This window comes from Sceloporus undulatus, chromosome 4 (assembly GCF_019175285.1).
Source record: "Sceloporus undulatus isolate JIND9_A2432 ecotype Alabama chromosome 4, SceUnd_v1.1, whole genome shotgun sequence".
Classification (NCBI taxonomy): Eukaryota; Metazoa; Chordata; class Lepidosauria; order Squamata; family Phrynosomatidae; genus Sceloporus; species Sceloporus undulatus.
Genome location: NC_056525.1, coordinates 18,610,313 through 18,627,460, shown reverse-complemented (window position 1 = coordinate 18,627,460; position 17,148 = coordinate 18,610,313). Strand labels below are relative to the sequence as shown.

At 40.9% G+C, this 17,148-nt stretch overlaps 1 protein-coding gene across 1 annotated transcript in view; it reads right to left on the bottom strand.

Moving 5' to 3' along the window:
- Positions 1 to 1,333: 1,333 nt before the first annotated feature.
- Positions 1,334 to 17,148, bottom strand: part of APCDD1L (APC down-regulated 1 like) — a 46,393-nt gene continuing 30,578 nt past the window's right edge. Inside the window, exons 2-4 of the mRNA XM_042461564.1 lie at positions 11,528 to 11,702; positions 8,455 to 9,013; positions 1,334 to 3,454 (exon numbers count right to left, since the gene is read on the bottom strand). Coding sequence (XP_042317498.1) covers positions 2,684 to 3,454; positions 8,455 to 9,013; positions 11,528 to 11,702 — 1,505 coding nt within the window. The 3' untranslated portion in view covers positions 1,334 to 2,683. The remainder of the gene's footprint in view (positions 3,455 to 8,454; positions 9,014 to 11,527; positions 11,703 to 17,148) is intronic.

Sequence of the window (17,148 nt, the reverse complement as noted above, 5' to 3'; positions counted from 1 at the left end):
CAACAACCAGTATCTAAAGAATTTTGATGTGCAACGTACAGCAAAAATCAAAAATAGAATTAAATTATTTTTTTTTTAAAACTCAAACCTGCTCTTATTGAATACACTTGCTACCCATGCTGGCTGCTTCTTCAAAGACAAGCTACCAAAATGAAATTCTAATCAGGCACTCTGAAATCACAGATTTTTTTTGTTGCTGTTGTTGGTTGCCAAAGGCTGTGTATTTCAGTTAACTCAATTCAGTGTTGCTTTGCTGACTGGTTAAGGAAGACAAATGATGCCAAAAAACCTCATAATGGGTATTTTTCACAGCAGAGTAGACAGAGAGCAGGAAAATGTTGTAAACAAGTGCCTATCTGAGCAATTTCTGTATTTACTAACAGAAATTTGTTCCCTGCAAATTATTGGAAGGGAAAGAGTCAGGCTCTAATTCCAAGTTACTTTCAATCACGGCTGGCCAACCTGTGGTCCTCCAGCCCTGGACTGCACCATCCATCAGTCCTGGACTGTACAGCCCATGTTCAAGGATTTGCAGCCAAGTGACATGTGGAGGGCCAGAGGTTGCCTGCTCTGCTTTAAATGCAAATATCAGGTTTAAAAATACATATGTCTGGATTAAAAACAGCAACAACTGGCCAACAGGGATGGTCAGTTTTACTGGAATAGCAGTGTACAGGAATAGAAGGTTTAATCCTTCCCTCTCCTGCTGAAAAATCTATCCCAAAACTGTAGACACCAATAGAATACAAACTCCTAGTAATGCAAATGGTTTCCTGCCCCCATTCCTATTTGCAATGGGAGGGGGGCATTTTTGTTGGCATTATGATGGGTGGGAAAGGAACAAACCTCCGCCTCCCCACATAATGTCTTCCTCACAATTCTCTTGCCCCAGGCATGGTGTAGTGGTTTGAGTATTGAACTTTGACTCTGGAGATGAGGATTCAATTCCCCACTCGGCCATGAAACTCACTGGGTGACCTTGGACAAGTCACATACTCTCAGCCTCAGGGGAAGACTTCAAATCTCTTCTGAACAAATCTTGCCAAGAAAACACAGTGACAGCTTTGCCGTAGGGTCACCATAAGTCGGAAATGACTTGTAGGCACAAAACATCTAGCTACCCACCCAGGCCAACAAACCCTCATGCTACTGCAAGCAAGACATTTAAAGGGTCATCTGTAGACTTTGTCAAATGAAGACACATTTGTGACACACATCTGCCAGTTTGTGATCCATGCTCGGAAATCCCTGACTGACAGCACCATTAGTTTCTATTCTGGAAAAGAAAAAAGAGCAGGGGACTTCACAATAAATGATTGTAGCACTATGATTCTACCTAAACTGTCATGGCTGCAGCCTGTTGAATCCTGGGATATGCAGACTGATGAAACACTAGATTTCTCTGGCTGAGATTTCTAGTTGCAGACGCCATGATTCTACACGATGCACCCATGGCAGTTTAAGTGGAATAACAGCACTACAATTGTGTAGTGAAAAGGGGCTCCAGGTATTTTAAATGTCAGTGGACAGCCATGTATTGTTAATCACTGGCATTTTACCTGCACAAACTGTGCAGGCCTGTCTGAACTAATAACAAAACATTTCAAAAAATATCTTCAGCACTGTTTTGCTATTGCTTTATCAATCTTAGTCCTCAGGACTAGAATCTTACCACTTTTACAGCTGGGATTCTTAGAATTTGAAAAATAACAAGAAGTCCTTCACTAAGAGAGCATCCCGACACTATCTATTCCTGCTACAAAACAAAATTATTCTCCAGCTTCACTGGAGCACACTATCAGTTCTAGTCACCAGTTTCCTTGCAGTTTCCCACCATCACCCTATCAAAGGAAAAGGGGTTTGAATGTATGTGCACATTTCCTCATAGGTGGCATATTCTATGAAAACTCAGTCCCAAGCACTCTAATCCCAACATGTTATTTTTGAAGCAGTTGTTAATTATATATTGGTTAGAATTGTATACAGGCCTAATGTGTCAGTAAGATCAACCTTGAATGACTTTGAAAAGGAAATTTGCCCCATGAAAGCAAAATTGCTTCTCTGCACATCAGAATGCTTTGGCTAGAGGAGAAGGGAACAGGGAGAGAAGTGTCATGAAGTTCTCTCCTAGCCCAGAACTAGGCAATTGTATGTGATCAATGCAACATAAATCACATGTTTAAAAAGCTGACCACTTCTATACTGAAGATTGTGGCCAGAATCCTGCATCAGGGTTGTATAGAGTGAATCTCCACATGCAGAATTACGTATTAATCATGCTATGCAACCCTTATGCTGAAGGCCAACAATGAAAAATTGAACCTCACCAAGTGTACATGAGCAACTTCACTTCTGCAACCTTGATCTGAAATGGGCCATTCCACATTGGACAAAGATGTCCAACCACTTCCACAGAAGACCGTACACATGCATTAAGACATCCAATAGGTTTCTGTCCCATGAATGACAGATTTGGAGGTGGGTGTCCATACTCAGGCATGTATGAAGGTGAGAAGTTCATCTGTCATGTGTCAATCATCAAGAAAGCATAGTGTACACAGTTGTAAAGTATGAAGTAAAATAGCTTCCAAATGTGCTAATTTTTTTGGTGTGGATACTCCAATGTCACAATGCTAAGGCTGTCTGGATTCTGAGCAGCTCATGGAGCAAAGTGTCTTGGCCTTTAGTCCCATGTGACCAGCTGTATCACTAGGAATGAAAGCAGTGACACCTGGGGTAATGTTTTCACTGCCCCACTACTAACATCATTGCCTAATCTTCTCAAGAAGTTTGATTCGCTGAGTCTTGCCAAGGTTGCTGATGTCCCTCCACATTGGAGGAGAGGGGACTGATAAGAGGTGGGCCGCTTGCTGGGTGTGCTGGGGCTCGACCCATCGGTTGGTCTCTCACCGATATAGAGCAAGCTGCGTTCTTTGGCATCCTGTTCAATTCTGAAGAGTTCATACTCTGTGTGGGGGAGTCTGATCCCCAGAGCTGCGCATCCGTTTGTGTGAGTCACATCCAGTTCCTCCCCAATATGCCATGAGCCAGCCTCCCCACAGCTCCCAAAGTCAGAGGAGTTGAGCATTGCTACAGTTACCTGATCCATTGGTGTGACTCGAGCACGGGTCACCTTGAAGACCAGCTCAGTGCCTCCCCTCACAATGAGGGAGGGTGCTCCTTGTGTATAGTGGCCTGAGGCATACACAGTGAATGTTGGCTGTTTGCAGAGAGGGTCAGAGTAGTGGTAGTAGTAGCCTTCCCATGTGCGGTTGTGACCATGGAAGATGAAATATCTTGAGAGAAAAAGCACTGCTGGGCGGACTTCACACCGAGAGCTGACCCAGCGGCCAGTCAGCAACATTGGGAGTTCAGGTCTATCTGGCAGAATAGGTGGATGGTGTTCATCAGCTCTGTATATTATCCCACAGACAGGACAAGGGTGGATGTGGTGCTGAAAGAAGGAAGAAAGGAAGGAAGAAGGCAATTCCTCAGTAACACTTTCATTGTATGTATACTTATATACAACATTGTTTATCAAGGGAAAACACAATCTGCAATGTGGGGGCAACTTTTCTATAGCTTTCTTGTTAGTGAAGGAAAAGAAGAATACTAGGGAGGAATGGTGGAAAGGAGTTGCAGCTTTGGAACAAAACTATCCGTACAGAAGGGAAAGCAAAGTTTCTCCTCCAGTTTTATCAGTTTTTTAGAAAATACATTCAGCTTTCATTTCACCTAACCCCAAAACAAAACATGTGGTCTAGAAACTTGATAGAAAGAAGCCAAGATGAACATATTAAGGCTGTAACACACTGCATACTAGAAATTTTGTAGCTTGTTTGTGCAAAACCCAGAAATGTTACAAGAAGCCCTGTCCCAGTTCAAAGCCCAATAATACAGAGTGAACCTACACTGTTGAAATAATAACAGTTTGACACCACTTTAAACTGCCATGGCTCCATCCTACAGAATCCTGGGATTTGGAGTTTTGTGAAGCACTAGCTCTCTTTGCCAGGGAAAGACTAAAGACCTTGTAAAACATACAAATCACAGGAGTCTGTAGGATGGAGCTACAACATCTATAGGTTGATTTGTAGCATTATGATAGTTTTAATAGATGAAAACTAGATGGAACTGGTACAGTGGAACCTATGCACATAAGAGAGATGGACCTGTGTTTTACAGGGCAGAGAAATGTAATGTTCAAAATTAAAATTCTATAATTTGGTTAAAGGTGTATGGAAACCATCCTGTAAAAATACTTTCCTTTATACTTCACTACAAGGAGCTTAATGTTAAAGAAACACATGTATTTTCCTCAGGATCATGTATCTGAAAAAGTCTCCCAAAATGTTTCTGGGCAGTGTTAACATATTCCTGTACTAATTAAAGAAATGAAATATATAACAATTTACAGTGAACCATCTCTGTTTTCACATGCCAGGGGTTCTACAGATGGTCAATTTTTGAAAGACGCCAGTCATGTTTGCATGGGAATGTGATTTAAGTAACTTGGTAGTTAATAATATGGAAGGTAATTCACATGTGTGATGATTGAAGTCTGCAGTAATTCAACCATTTTCAGTCCTCCTTACCACAACTGTCACTCTAAGGAGTGTTGATGGTACACAGTGCATTGCAGCTAAATGCTCCCAGCAGTTACTGAAATATGTACATTCTTTTAGAGCAGGAAATACTTTAATAATGAGAGATAATTTTCCAAGAGTGGTTTTCTTTTAAAAACAGATACAGATTTGGGGAAAATCAAAGAGGTTCTTTTGTACAGAAGGAGTACTGTATTTTTAGAGGAAGGGATGGCATACCAGTGAGGAAAGAAACCTTTACAGCTCATGACTGGCTCTAATTCACAAGCCAGGACCTTTGGTTTCCTGATTTTAATAATGAATCTTCACATTGTAGGTACACTGCCTTTCTATGGGTATATAGGAAAAGTGAAGAATAGAGGATAGGATTCTGGTCATGAGATCTTCACTGGCCAAGCTGCCCATGGAGTATTCTGGCTATAGAACTGTACTGATCTCTCTTGTTACCTCTGCACTCAGTGGTGACGCCAGGTGGCTGACTACACACGTCTCCTTGCTGTCACCTGGCATGATCACCGCTGGTGAGCCACTCCCTCTGAGGCCAGAAACGAAGCACCCAATGTTGATCACATAGCTGGGCACTTCATCATGACTTCAGAGGAATGACTTCCACCAGCAAGAGCAGTGCCAAGAGACAGCAGGGATGCGTGTGTAGGGATTGCTAGAGTCCTCTGAGTTTTCCTGCAAAATCCAGAGCAAAAGGTGAGTAATTTTAAAATGATTTAAGGCTGGTATGATGGCGATTTGGTGCAGAACTGGTCTTGCATTGTGAAAAGAGTTTGCACTTGGAGATTTGGCTCTGCGTTGTGAGGACAGGTCATCATGAAGAGAGCACAACACTATTATATTTGGTTCTTGTAAGCCTGAGGGCAAGGAACCGTCTATTATCCCCTCTGTTGTAAACCGCTCTGATTCCAAGTGATTGGGCGGTATATAAATAAATCCTATTATTATTATTATTATTATTATTATTATTATTATTATTATTATTGATGAGCACTGAGTCGCTTGGCTTTTCTATCAACATCTATGGAGCTGGCTTAGACTGGTCAAGCCATGAGTCTGTTGTGCCTTCTATTGCCTCATTGCTGATAGCAACTTGCTAGGGTCTTAGGCAGGATTTTTTTTTACAGCTCAAATATATTTTTTTAAAATTAGAGATGCCAAGAGTTGAGGGTGCATATGAATGAATATTTCCCCCCATTTTAGTGATGGCCTCCTTCTGTTTTGCTAAAGTGTGTGTCTAGTCCCTGTGGACTCATGCTGCTTCTAACTTTCTCATAAATGGAGACATGGGTCCGAGCTCTTCCTTTGAATTCTTGGTGCATGTAAGGAACTGCAGGAGTTCAATACTGCCCACACTGACTGGCAGTGGCTGTTCACAGTTTCAGACAAGGGTCTTTCTCAGCCCTCTTTGAAGATTTTGTTGTTGTTGTTGTTGTTGTTGTTGTTGTTGTTAATTGCCTTCGCATCCGTCTCAATCCATGGCAACCCTATGGATTTGACATCTCCAGGTCCCCTGTCCTCAACTGCTCTGCCCAGCTCCTGCAAACCCATATTCGTGGTCTCTTTAATAAAGTCCATCCATCTAGCATGTGGCCTTCCCCTCTTTCTACTTCCCTCCACTTTTCCTAACATTATTGTCTTTTCCAATGATTCATGCCTACTCATGATGTGTTCAAAGTATGATAGTCTAAGTCTTGTCATCTTGGCTTCTAGGGATATTTCTGGCTTGATCTGCTCTAGGACCCGATGCCATAGATTCAATCTGGGACCTTCTGTATGTAAACAGAGTGCTGTACCACTCAGCTACAACTCTTGCCCCAAAGGCTGGTGGTGACTAAAAACAATGGCTAGCTGTGAAATGAATCCAAACTTTTCAGAGCTCCCCCTCCTCCCCCTGGTATCCAAACATCTCTCCCACTTTCAATTAAATGAAGCACTTTTGAAGGATCCAAATGACAGTGTCTAATTTTCCCCAGGCAGTGACATCATCTGCAGGTCACAAGCTGTATAGAAATGCTAGCTGATTCATTGCAACAGCAGAGTGAAGTCACTATTTCAGCACACCTTGGTTTTAAATTAATTTTAGAATGCATTCATGTTTATCATCTGGTTTAGCTCATACACATACGGTTTTGGCACAAAATAACTCTGCTTTAATGCCACTCTGAGCCTGTATCTTTGAGAGGGTGTGGGTGTGTGTTCATTCTCTCTTTCTTTTCCTTTCTAGTATCCTAATGGTTGCAGTATCGTATGGGGGGAAAACCTGCACCTCAGTTTCATTCTGCTCCCATCTGGTAACAGTCATGAGCATTTTTCTGTTGTTGTTCACAGTCCTATCGTGCTGTTCAATCACATTTCTTAATTGATTAGTTATGATTTTGATAAAAAATACACTCTGGGAAAGAAACCAAGCTCCTGACAAAAAAGAAAAAAAGAAACGAGGGCCGGCTGTGTAATCATATTTCAGCTGAAATACTGGGTTTCTGTATATCCCAGGCCTGCTGCCGATAATTACATTCAGGGCTATTTCCTCTGGTAATGGCATTCCGCTGAGGGATAATGGTTTATTGGATTTCCCTTACTGCTCTTCTTTAAAAATAAAACTTAAAAAAAAAATATGAAATTCAGTAGGATCTGCCAAAACAGAGTCCATGTGATAAATAATATCATCCATTCGCTTCCTCTTTAAAAATCTTTGTATTGTTGTTGTATATAAACTTATATATCACTGTTCTTCGAAACATCCAAAGCATTTTCTCTTGCTCTGTTGGGAGAGCAGGAATAGTCATACCTACATGAAGCTTGTTAGGGAAGGTGGGCTTCTACATCAATAATATTTTCTTTTAGAGAACGATATAGCAAATGGTTTGTCAACTGGTTTGTCTTTTCTGGCAGGCTTATCCAGATGATTTTTAAATTGTGAATTTTAAATTAAGAATTATAATGTGAATTATTTTAATATGTGTTCATATTATTTGTCCTTTTAAATCAATGTGTGTTTTGATGTGTTTTTAATTGATGTCCTGTATTTGTTAACTGTATTATTATTATTATTATTATTATTATTATTATTATTATTACTACTACTACTACTACTACTATTTCCAAGACTATCAAAATCCTCCACTCCAGGGAATATAGTGGGTAAGGAGCATGTGTCTTGTGTCTCTGCAACTCTTCCCTCCCAGCAGCCTTCCAAGACTATCAAAATCCTCCACTCCAGGGAATATAGTGGGTAAGGAGCATGTGTCTTGTGTCTCTGCAACTCTTCCCTCCCAGCAGCCTTCTGGGAATGTGATTCTGCTGGGGTAGGGGAAGGCACACTCCCCACATGTCATGTTTTCTAGCAGGATTGTGGTAACTGATTCATTCATTGATTGATGTGTGGCATGAGGAACCCTCAAAAATGGCCAGAGGGGCACCTTGCTTCCTGCAGGCTGTGTCTCAATTTTCTTCAATCTACAGATTATCTACTTTAGCATGGTGGTTTTCCAGAAAACTGGCACTTATTTTGCACTGTCATCCAAACAGCTTGTTGGCTTCAAAATCCAACAATCCTTAAGCTATTCTTTCTTTCCTTTTTCCTGTACTGATCTGCACATGTGATACTAACATGTTAGGATGGCAGCATTTCACACTGCAAGCTGCCAGTTTTACTTCCTTCTAGTGTGTTTTTGCACTCTCTAGCACAGGAATTCTTTCACATGGCTTCAAAAATGAATTCAAAATTGCTTCACTGCCTTCCAAAGCAGTAGAACCTGAACAGCTACAAGGTAAACAGACCATACTAAAACAAAACAAAACAAAACAAAATACTACTGTTTGTTGTAAGATGTACACTTACCATGGCATTCTGGAGGGGATGCTGGTATCCAGTGGGTCGATAATGGAGCCTTTCTGACCACTCAGTATGGATGTCCCCAAGATACAGCTCTTCTATCTCTCCGCTCCCCTGGTTCTGCTGGAGGAACAGTGATGGCTGGTACTTTTCCACTCGTACAAGGCTAAGTTCGTGCATGGCAAAGCCAAGCCCTGAGGTACAGTCTCGTTCTACTTTAGCACTCAGAAGCTCATACACAACACCAGGAGCCCAAGTCCGCCCAGCTGGCAAGAACTCACGGCAGTGCTCCCCTGAACTCTGGTTGATGCGGGCAACCGTTTCCCACATGGCCCTCTGGCTGTGAAAGACAATGCCAACTTTGTGAAGGTGGTAATCAGCTTCTGTAGCACCTCGAGTGATCCAGGAGGCTTGGCGGAGCCTGATTTTGCCTTTAATGACCAGGGAGTAGGTGGGTTCCTGGCACACAGGGTCGCGGTAGTAGAATTGATAAGCTTTGAAGAGGCGGTTGGCAAAGAACATATATGACCGGGTGAGGAATTCAGGTCCTGGACGTACCTCGCATCTGAAAATGAAAAGAGATGTTTTATAACAATATCAGTACTGTTGCAGCAGTGTATATCTTCTGAGCATGAAGGGTTGCCAGTTCAGGATCACCCCAGGCAGCGAGATTTTCAAGTCAAAACCTAAGATGGAAGCAGATGAAAGATCCATCCTCCATCCTAGCTGCCACTGCCATGGCCTCAGAGGGAGAGACGAAGAGGCAGGCACAGCTCCATCATGCCTAAGACCAGAAATAGATGAAGGGCTTTCCCTCCATCCCAACAGCCACTGCCCTGGCCTGAGAGAGACAGAAGAAGAGCCAGGCTCTGCTCTGGCATGCCTAGGCCCAGAAGTAGATAAAATATCCAGAAGTAGATAAAAAGTATAATTAATAAGTAGCCATCCCTCCATCTCAGCAGCTATTAGCCTGGCTTCAGAGGGAGAGAAGCAGTAGGTATCTGCTGGACTGAATCCCCTTCTCCATAGCCATTCCCTTTTGTTTCCTGTTTTACTTGGATTGTAAACCTGAGAGCTGGGAACTCTTTCTCTCAATCTCTCTCTCTTTCTCTCAATCCCTCTCACACACAATGAAAGAGAAATTAATCAATCTAAGTAACTGTTTTGCATTCATAATTGCTGCTTAGTCATGATTTTGACACTACTGCCATGATTCTAACTCTCCTCTCCAACCTATTTTAATGGGCATCAGATGCATGGGGAGAAGGAGGTCCATTCTTCCTACAATCAGAACACAAGTAAATAACATTTTTGTCAGGTCTGGGGAGGTCAGGGCAGGACAGGTTAAATACAATGAATATGCAGTTGTACAGAATTCCAGCCTATAATCTGATGCTGTGCACCTGGATACTTTCAGATAAGATGTTAGGGCTCTTGTATTCCCAGTGGGCACTTTTAGATAAGGCAATAGGGCTTGTTATAAATAAACTATCAAATGATTCTGTGAGAGAAATAAAAAAGAAGGTGCCTAAAAGGGAAGACCATCATAAATGCAATGGGTACATGAAGAAATGCTGTATCTGCAGTGCAGAAATAATTTGGTTTGACACCACTTTGATTGCCATGGATCCATGCTTTAGAATTCTGAGAATTGTTGTTGGTTGTGGCATCAGATCTTTGCTTTGGATCCATGGTAATCAAAGTGGTGTCAAACTGATGTGAAGTCGAAGGCTTTTATAGCTGGCATCCATAGTTTTTTGTGGGTTTTCAGGCTATGTGGCCATATTCTAGAAGAGTTTATTCTTTGGAGATTGCTGGCATGGAAATGAGTGGGGTTATATATCTGGTGTGACCCAGGTTGAGAAGAGTGAATTACATGTTAATCAGTGTATTGTTCTGTTGTTGAATGGCAAAGCCTCAGGGTGGGAGGATATGCAAGGAGGATTTGTGTCTGTTTAATTAGTGATCCATTGTCTGCTGGGAAACCCTGATCCTGGGTAGTTTTCATTTGCATTTTGTTGATTTTGGTGTTTTTCAGGATGGTAGCCAAAATTTTATTCCCTTTGAGGGTTTCTTCTTTCTTGTTGAAGTTGTCTAGATGTTTGTGGATTTCAATGGCTGCCCTGTGTATTCTGACCTAATAATTGTTGGCATGGTCCAGAATTTCAGTGTTTTCAAACAGCATTTTGTTTATAACATATAACCAGGATGGTTTATAAAGTGTTCTGCTTCTGCTGACTTTTCTGGCTGATTCAGTCTGCATTCTCTTGTGTTCCTTGATTCGTGTTTGAACATTGTGTTTGGTGGTCCCTATGTAGACTTGTCCACAGCTGCATGGTATGCAGTAAACTCCTACAGCTGCGAGTGTGTCCCTCCTGTCCTTTGCTGAGTGGAGCATTTACTGGATTTTCTTGGTCAGTTTGTAAACCATTTGGATGTTGTGTTTCTTCAGCAGTTTCTCTATTCTGTCTGTGATTCCTTTGATGTATGGTAAAAAATACCTTCCCTTTGGGTGGTTGTTTGTCTTCACACCTGTGGGCTCTTCTGGGCATGGCAACCCTTCTGATGTCTGAGCTGGAATAACAGATCCTTTTTGCCTAGTTTACCAATGTTTTTATTGTGCTTTTTTTTCCTTTTTGTCCTGGGTGATGGTTGGAGTTCTTGTGTAGGTATCTGGCCATGTGTGTAGGTTTTCTGTATACTGTGTGGTCCAACCGTTAGCTCGGTTTGCGGATGACTAGAGTATTTCTGCAGTGCAGATGGAGCCATAGTGAACCATCTTCCTACTCCTACCTTTGCCTAAGTGGCTGGAGCAGCAGATTCTTTTAGAGATTTGGGGCTCACTGCAGTTGACAAAGTCAAAGAAGCATTTACTGTAACATTCAGCAATTGAAAATTGCATTTTCTTCAAATTGCTCTTCACCAGAAAAAAGAATAGCTTCTTAACTGTTGGTCAAAGCCCACATGTGCAGTTAAACATGTAGGACATTTGGACAGGCAAGAGCATCAGTATTTTTCTGATCTATTCAGTACCTCTGCAAGGATCTTTGCATATTGCTATTTGCCACAACTTTCTTACCCTGTTGAAACCCAATGACCTTCCAACTGGGGAGGCAGAAGAGCTGAAATCCTAGCACCATCCTGAAGGTGGCGCAATTGGTACTGGCACTGTGGCTCCCATTGCAGTTTCCCTGGTCCGCTCTGGTCTGTGTGAGGTATAGGGACATCCCATAGCTTCTTTCCAGATGCATAAGCTGTAAAGAGAAATCAGATTTTTTATAATATAGACACAGATGCTCTCAAGCACATTTCAGCACCTGTTTCATTGTAGCATTTTCTAACAGGCTTCTTTTATTGTTCTGGTCAATGACATTTCTATAGGGGTTTTTTTTATGAACCATATACTTTGCAAGTTTAATCTTCATCTTGGTTTTAGTGGGGGAATTTATGAGGTATACCAATTCTGCCCAATTTACAGACAAGCAGAAAGATTAAGATGGATGTCAGGTCAGCTGCCTCTAAACCGAATCTGCTAGCCTATGTTTCCAACAACCTAGTTGTATTTACAGAACATCATTTTCTGGTGTTTAGTGCAGAACATCTGGGCAACCTCTTACAACCAACAAATCCAATTTAAGAATCAAGATCACAAATCTGGTCCTTCACTCGTTTCTAGCTAAACAGAGGACAGCTCAATAAGAACTGAGAAATACTTCCCCCCCAGTTTCCTGAATGTTGATGAGTAACAAGGATAAGAAGAATTCCTGCAAAATTGATTGTTCTTGAAAACATAGACCAGATTGATACACAGAGATAGCTTGCTGAGAAATCATTGGCATCTTCAATTTTTCACCTTTCCAGAATGAGAACAAGACAAAGCATGCTTTTTCACCCATTGAGGTTTCCACAATTTGTGCCCCTTTTTGCCTCGAGAAGCAGAGCAGGCAGTCAAAGCAAGCACAAGACTGCACAATTGATTAAGATCTACTTGATGTTTCTATTTTTAAAATGTTAATGCAACAAGACTATTGATATTACCATTCTGCACAATTTGTGCAGAAATTGTTCTTTTAAATGTAAGAATTTGCAGTGATACTGACAAAAAATATCTCTCATGAAAGGAGATGTTAATAATGGTGGCTGGAATCCTGTTAGAGAAGTATTTGTAAGTGGACTCATATCTGTGGAAATTAGATTTGGGCAATTCTGTGCATCCATATTCATAAAAGAGCTGGTGTTACATTACTATGTAAGGAAGATGGCAAAGTGGCCTTAGCATATTCAAACTGGTGCACAACAGGGCTCATGTGTATTGGTCCTGTTAAGCATCAGGACACCAGTTAAATGCCAATTGGGACATTCTTGCTTGTGTCCTGTTGCACATCTTTGCAGCTCACTAACAGGGGCTTTTGTGCCTCTGTTGAATATCTAAGTACAGTACAGGTTGAGTCTCCCTTATGCCTTATCCAGAATAACAAAATTCAAAATATTCCACAATACAACACGTTTTTCATGGGTGGTTGAGATAGTGACGCCTTTACTTTCTAATGGTTCAGTGTACACAAGCTTTGTTTCATGCACAAAATTATTAAAACTATTACCTTCAGGTTATATGTATATATGAAATATAAATGAATTTCATGTTTAGACTTGAGTGCCATCTCCGAGATCTCTCATTAGGCAAATATTTCAAAATCTGAAGGGGGAAAAAAAACATTCCAAAACACTTCTGGTGCCAAGCATTTTAGATAAGGGAGACTCAACTTGCATATGTAAAATTATGTAACACTGACCAAGACAGAGTATTACAGCCAGCAATAATAACAAGAAAAACAAACCTTTTCATTTATTTATTTAATTTTGCTGTTTCTTGTTTTCATAAATGAAGATTTGCATCCATGAGTAGAACTGACATAAGGGCAAGGGAGATCCCAAGGCCAGTAGCTACAGCTAATGGAGGTAACAAAAGCTCTAAGGGACTTCAAAAAGCCCAGACTCCAAAGTTTAATAAACACACAACTAGCTCTGAAATTGTTTTTTTGGACTGTATTCTTGGCAAATGGACAGAGCATTGTCATTACTTTGAGAAATGCACTATGATTCTACTTTAAGTGCCATGACTGCAACCTATGGAATCCTGGGATTTGTAGTTTCGTGAGGCACTAAAGCTCTCTGTATACATTATGAGAATTCTAAATGCTCCTCTGTAAACTTCTTTGCCTCGGTGGTTTTACAGAAAACTGTAAAAAACTGTAAAACATATTTTGCATCTCTGCTGCTTGATCAATTGCTGCTCTGTTTTAACATTAATGTTGTAGCATGTTGAACTGTTTTAAAAAATGATTTTGTACCTCTTTAGGTTGTATTAGATATGCATTTTACAGCAAAATATTTAAGAGATTTTTACTATATCAAGGGTATAATAATATAAACTAATATATACATCATCTATAATATATAATAATTTACTTCATATTGTTATAAATTATGGCTATTTTAATGATAGGGTTTTTTTTTTTTTTTTTGGTAAGTTTCGTATCATTTGATTTTTTCCCTTCTTGCTTTTAACTTTGTTGTGAAACATGTTAGGTCCTTTGTCAAGTGAAAAGTGGAATATAAAAACAAACAAACAAACAAACAAACAAACATGGTGGTGGTGTGTGCCTTCAAGTCATTTCCAACTTGTGGCAACCTCTAAGGCTATCATAGGGGTTTCTTGGCAAGATTTGTTCAGCAGAAGTTTGCCACAGTCTACCTCTGATGCTGAGAAAGTATGCCTTGTCCAAGGAGAAGAGAAGGACAAGAGGTGACATGATAGCCATGTTTAAATATTTGAAAGGATGTCAGATTGAGGAAACATCAAGCTTGTTTTCTGCTGCACCAGAGACTAGAACACAGAGCAATGGATGCAAACTACAGGGAAAGAGATTCCACCTCAAGATTAGGAAGAAGTTCCTGATGGTAACAGCTGTTTGACAGTGATATGCGTTGTCTCAAGAGTGTGGTGGAGGCTCCTTCTTTGGCTTCTTTTAAACACAGACTGGATGCCCATCTGTAGTGAGTGCTTTGATTGTGTATCACTGCATGGCAGGGAGTTGACTGGATAGTGCTTGAGGTCTCTTCCAACTATGATTCTGTATGGCCACTTAGAGGTATTCTACGGCTGAGCAGTAATCCAGACCCTGGTCTCCTGGAGTCCTGGTAAAGCATCACACCATTATACCATATTCACTCTCAAAAAATAAATTTCAGTTGTCATCTCTCTCACCATATGGTGCATTAATGAAATAAAGTTTTGAGTTACACAAGATCCTGCAATGGGCAGAATGGACCTATTAAAGGCTTGACGCATGTATAAAAATCAATTGAAGTTTCCAATAAGCAATCCATTTTGATCTAAGAAACCTCTAGCCTGCTCAATTTCTGGACATCCGCTAGCTCTACCCCAGATTAATTCTCCTCTCCTTCCATAATTTTACTACTGAGAGACAACAGGGAAAGAAGGAAATTGCAACAGAGGGAATGTTAAAGGTTTCTGTTGCCCTTTTACAAGGACAGTAATCTTGTCACTTACTTCATCCCACAGCGGCAGATGTTATTGGCTTAGGCAATGGGAAAACATGCAGACAGATGAGGTTTCTGTTTTGTTTTGTTTTAATATCAATCATTTCAAAATCCGGCCTGAAGTCAGTAGGAGCTTTCCAATGGCAGAAATACATCCCAGGCTTTGAACACCTGCCTCTTTCCCTGAAAATCTAGCAGAGCTTTGCCTCATGTTTTTCAACCATTCAGGCTACCTCCCTACCACCACCATTTTGTTTTCAAAACCTTCAAGTTGGAATCAATATAGTATAACAGATAGTAATGGGCTTGAACTGAGAAGGAGAATGATGTTCTCACATCCCTTCTTGGTTATAAATCTTTCAGGGTGGTCTGGCCTGCAACATGCAAGACTTTCTCTTCAATTTCCAATTCCACATCAATAAAACAAGAAGTATAATGAATAGAACCTAAAAATATTCTTCCCCTTACTGCTGAGATTTCTCTCTGACAAGTACAACCTTCCACTGAGGATGTTTACCCAACCTGGTGCCCTCTAGATGTGTTAAGCTACAATGGCCATGCTGTTTGGTGAGAGATGATAGGAGTTGTAGTTCAACAGCTCTGGAGCATGATTTGAGGAAAATTGTCCCGAGGAACCACAGTATAGTTGGCATTCCTTGTTTCCAACTGGATGCAGAGTGATGACCAATGCCAGAAAGAAAAAGAGGGCTTTGACAATAGGGCAGAGGGATCTCAGAGTTTCCCCCGTCACAGCCTTTTTGAGGGAGCTCAAAAGGGCTGAGGCCCAGCAAAACATAAAATGGTAGTGTAAGTAGTGTAGTCATAAAATAGGTTTTATCAGCAAACAATTACAGTAACTGGCATTGTTGTTTCAAGTTGTTTCTGGTATGTTTCCAATATGGCAACCCTATCACAGGGTTTTCTTGGCAAGTTTCTTCAGAGGGAGTTTGCCATTGCCATCCTCTGAGGCTGAGAGATTGGAATTTGCCAAGGATCACCCAGTGGGTTTCCATGGCCAAGCAGAAGTTTGAACCCTGGTCCGCAGAGTCATAGTCCAACACTCAAACCACCACGTCATATTGGCTCTCATAGTTTGGCATTATCAGCACACAGTTACTAGCACCACTATATATTGGTATTGAATCCCTCCTTAGAAAAATGAAATATTTTTTCCACTGTGGTTTTCTTGTAGTACGATGTTCTACAATTCAGTTTTCTTCAGGATAATACAGGCATGCGATCTGACAGTATCATGATGCTACCTCCTGATTTCATCCAGAATTTCCTGATTCAGACGCTTTTAAGTTATAGACGAGAGGCTACTATTTTAACTTCCAGCTGCCTGATGCCCACACAGGAGCCAAAGTGTTGGCATCCACCCTGGACAGGTTATAGATCTATGCAAACATATTTCTTAGTTCACCTTTGAGACTAACTGAAAGATGTTGGTAGCCTGAGTTTTTGTAGACTTGAGCCTACTTCCTCAGATGCATTTGGTCCAAATGCATCTGAGGAATTAGACTCAAGCCTACAAAAGTTCATGCTACCAACTTCATTCTTTCAGTTAGTCTCAACGGTGCTCCAAGATCTCTTTCCATACTGATTTTATAGATTAACATCTTTGAATCATTATCCTTTTTGTTGTTGTTGTGTGCCTTCAAACCATTTCTGACTTATGGCGACCCTAAGGTGAACCTATCATGGGGTTTTCTGAGGCTGAGAGTGTGTGACTTGCCCAAGGTCACCCAGTGGGTCTCCATCGCTGAGCAGGGATTCAAACCCTGGTCTTGGCCTCCAGAGTCAAACTCTAATGCTCAGACCATTACAGAACATTGTTTCTTTTACTTGTGAGGAAAATAACATCAGTACACATTTTAATCAATACAGTTATTCCAAAAGTCTACTGATAATGGCTAAGCAATCAACTATGTGCATGCAAGCACATTTAAGTTAGTGTGTGGTGCTGTTCTTTGACTGAATTCTTATTATATTGCTTTATGGCTGCACTGACATTATGGATACTTTGCCAAACTATCATAATGTTCTGACACATTAAAAGGATGGAGGAAAAGAGCCGTCCTCTCCCTTCCCCTCTGAATGCAAGATAAGACTTAGCACTGATTGTTTTAAAAGTCT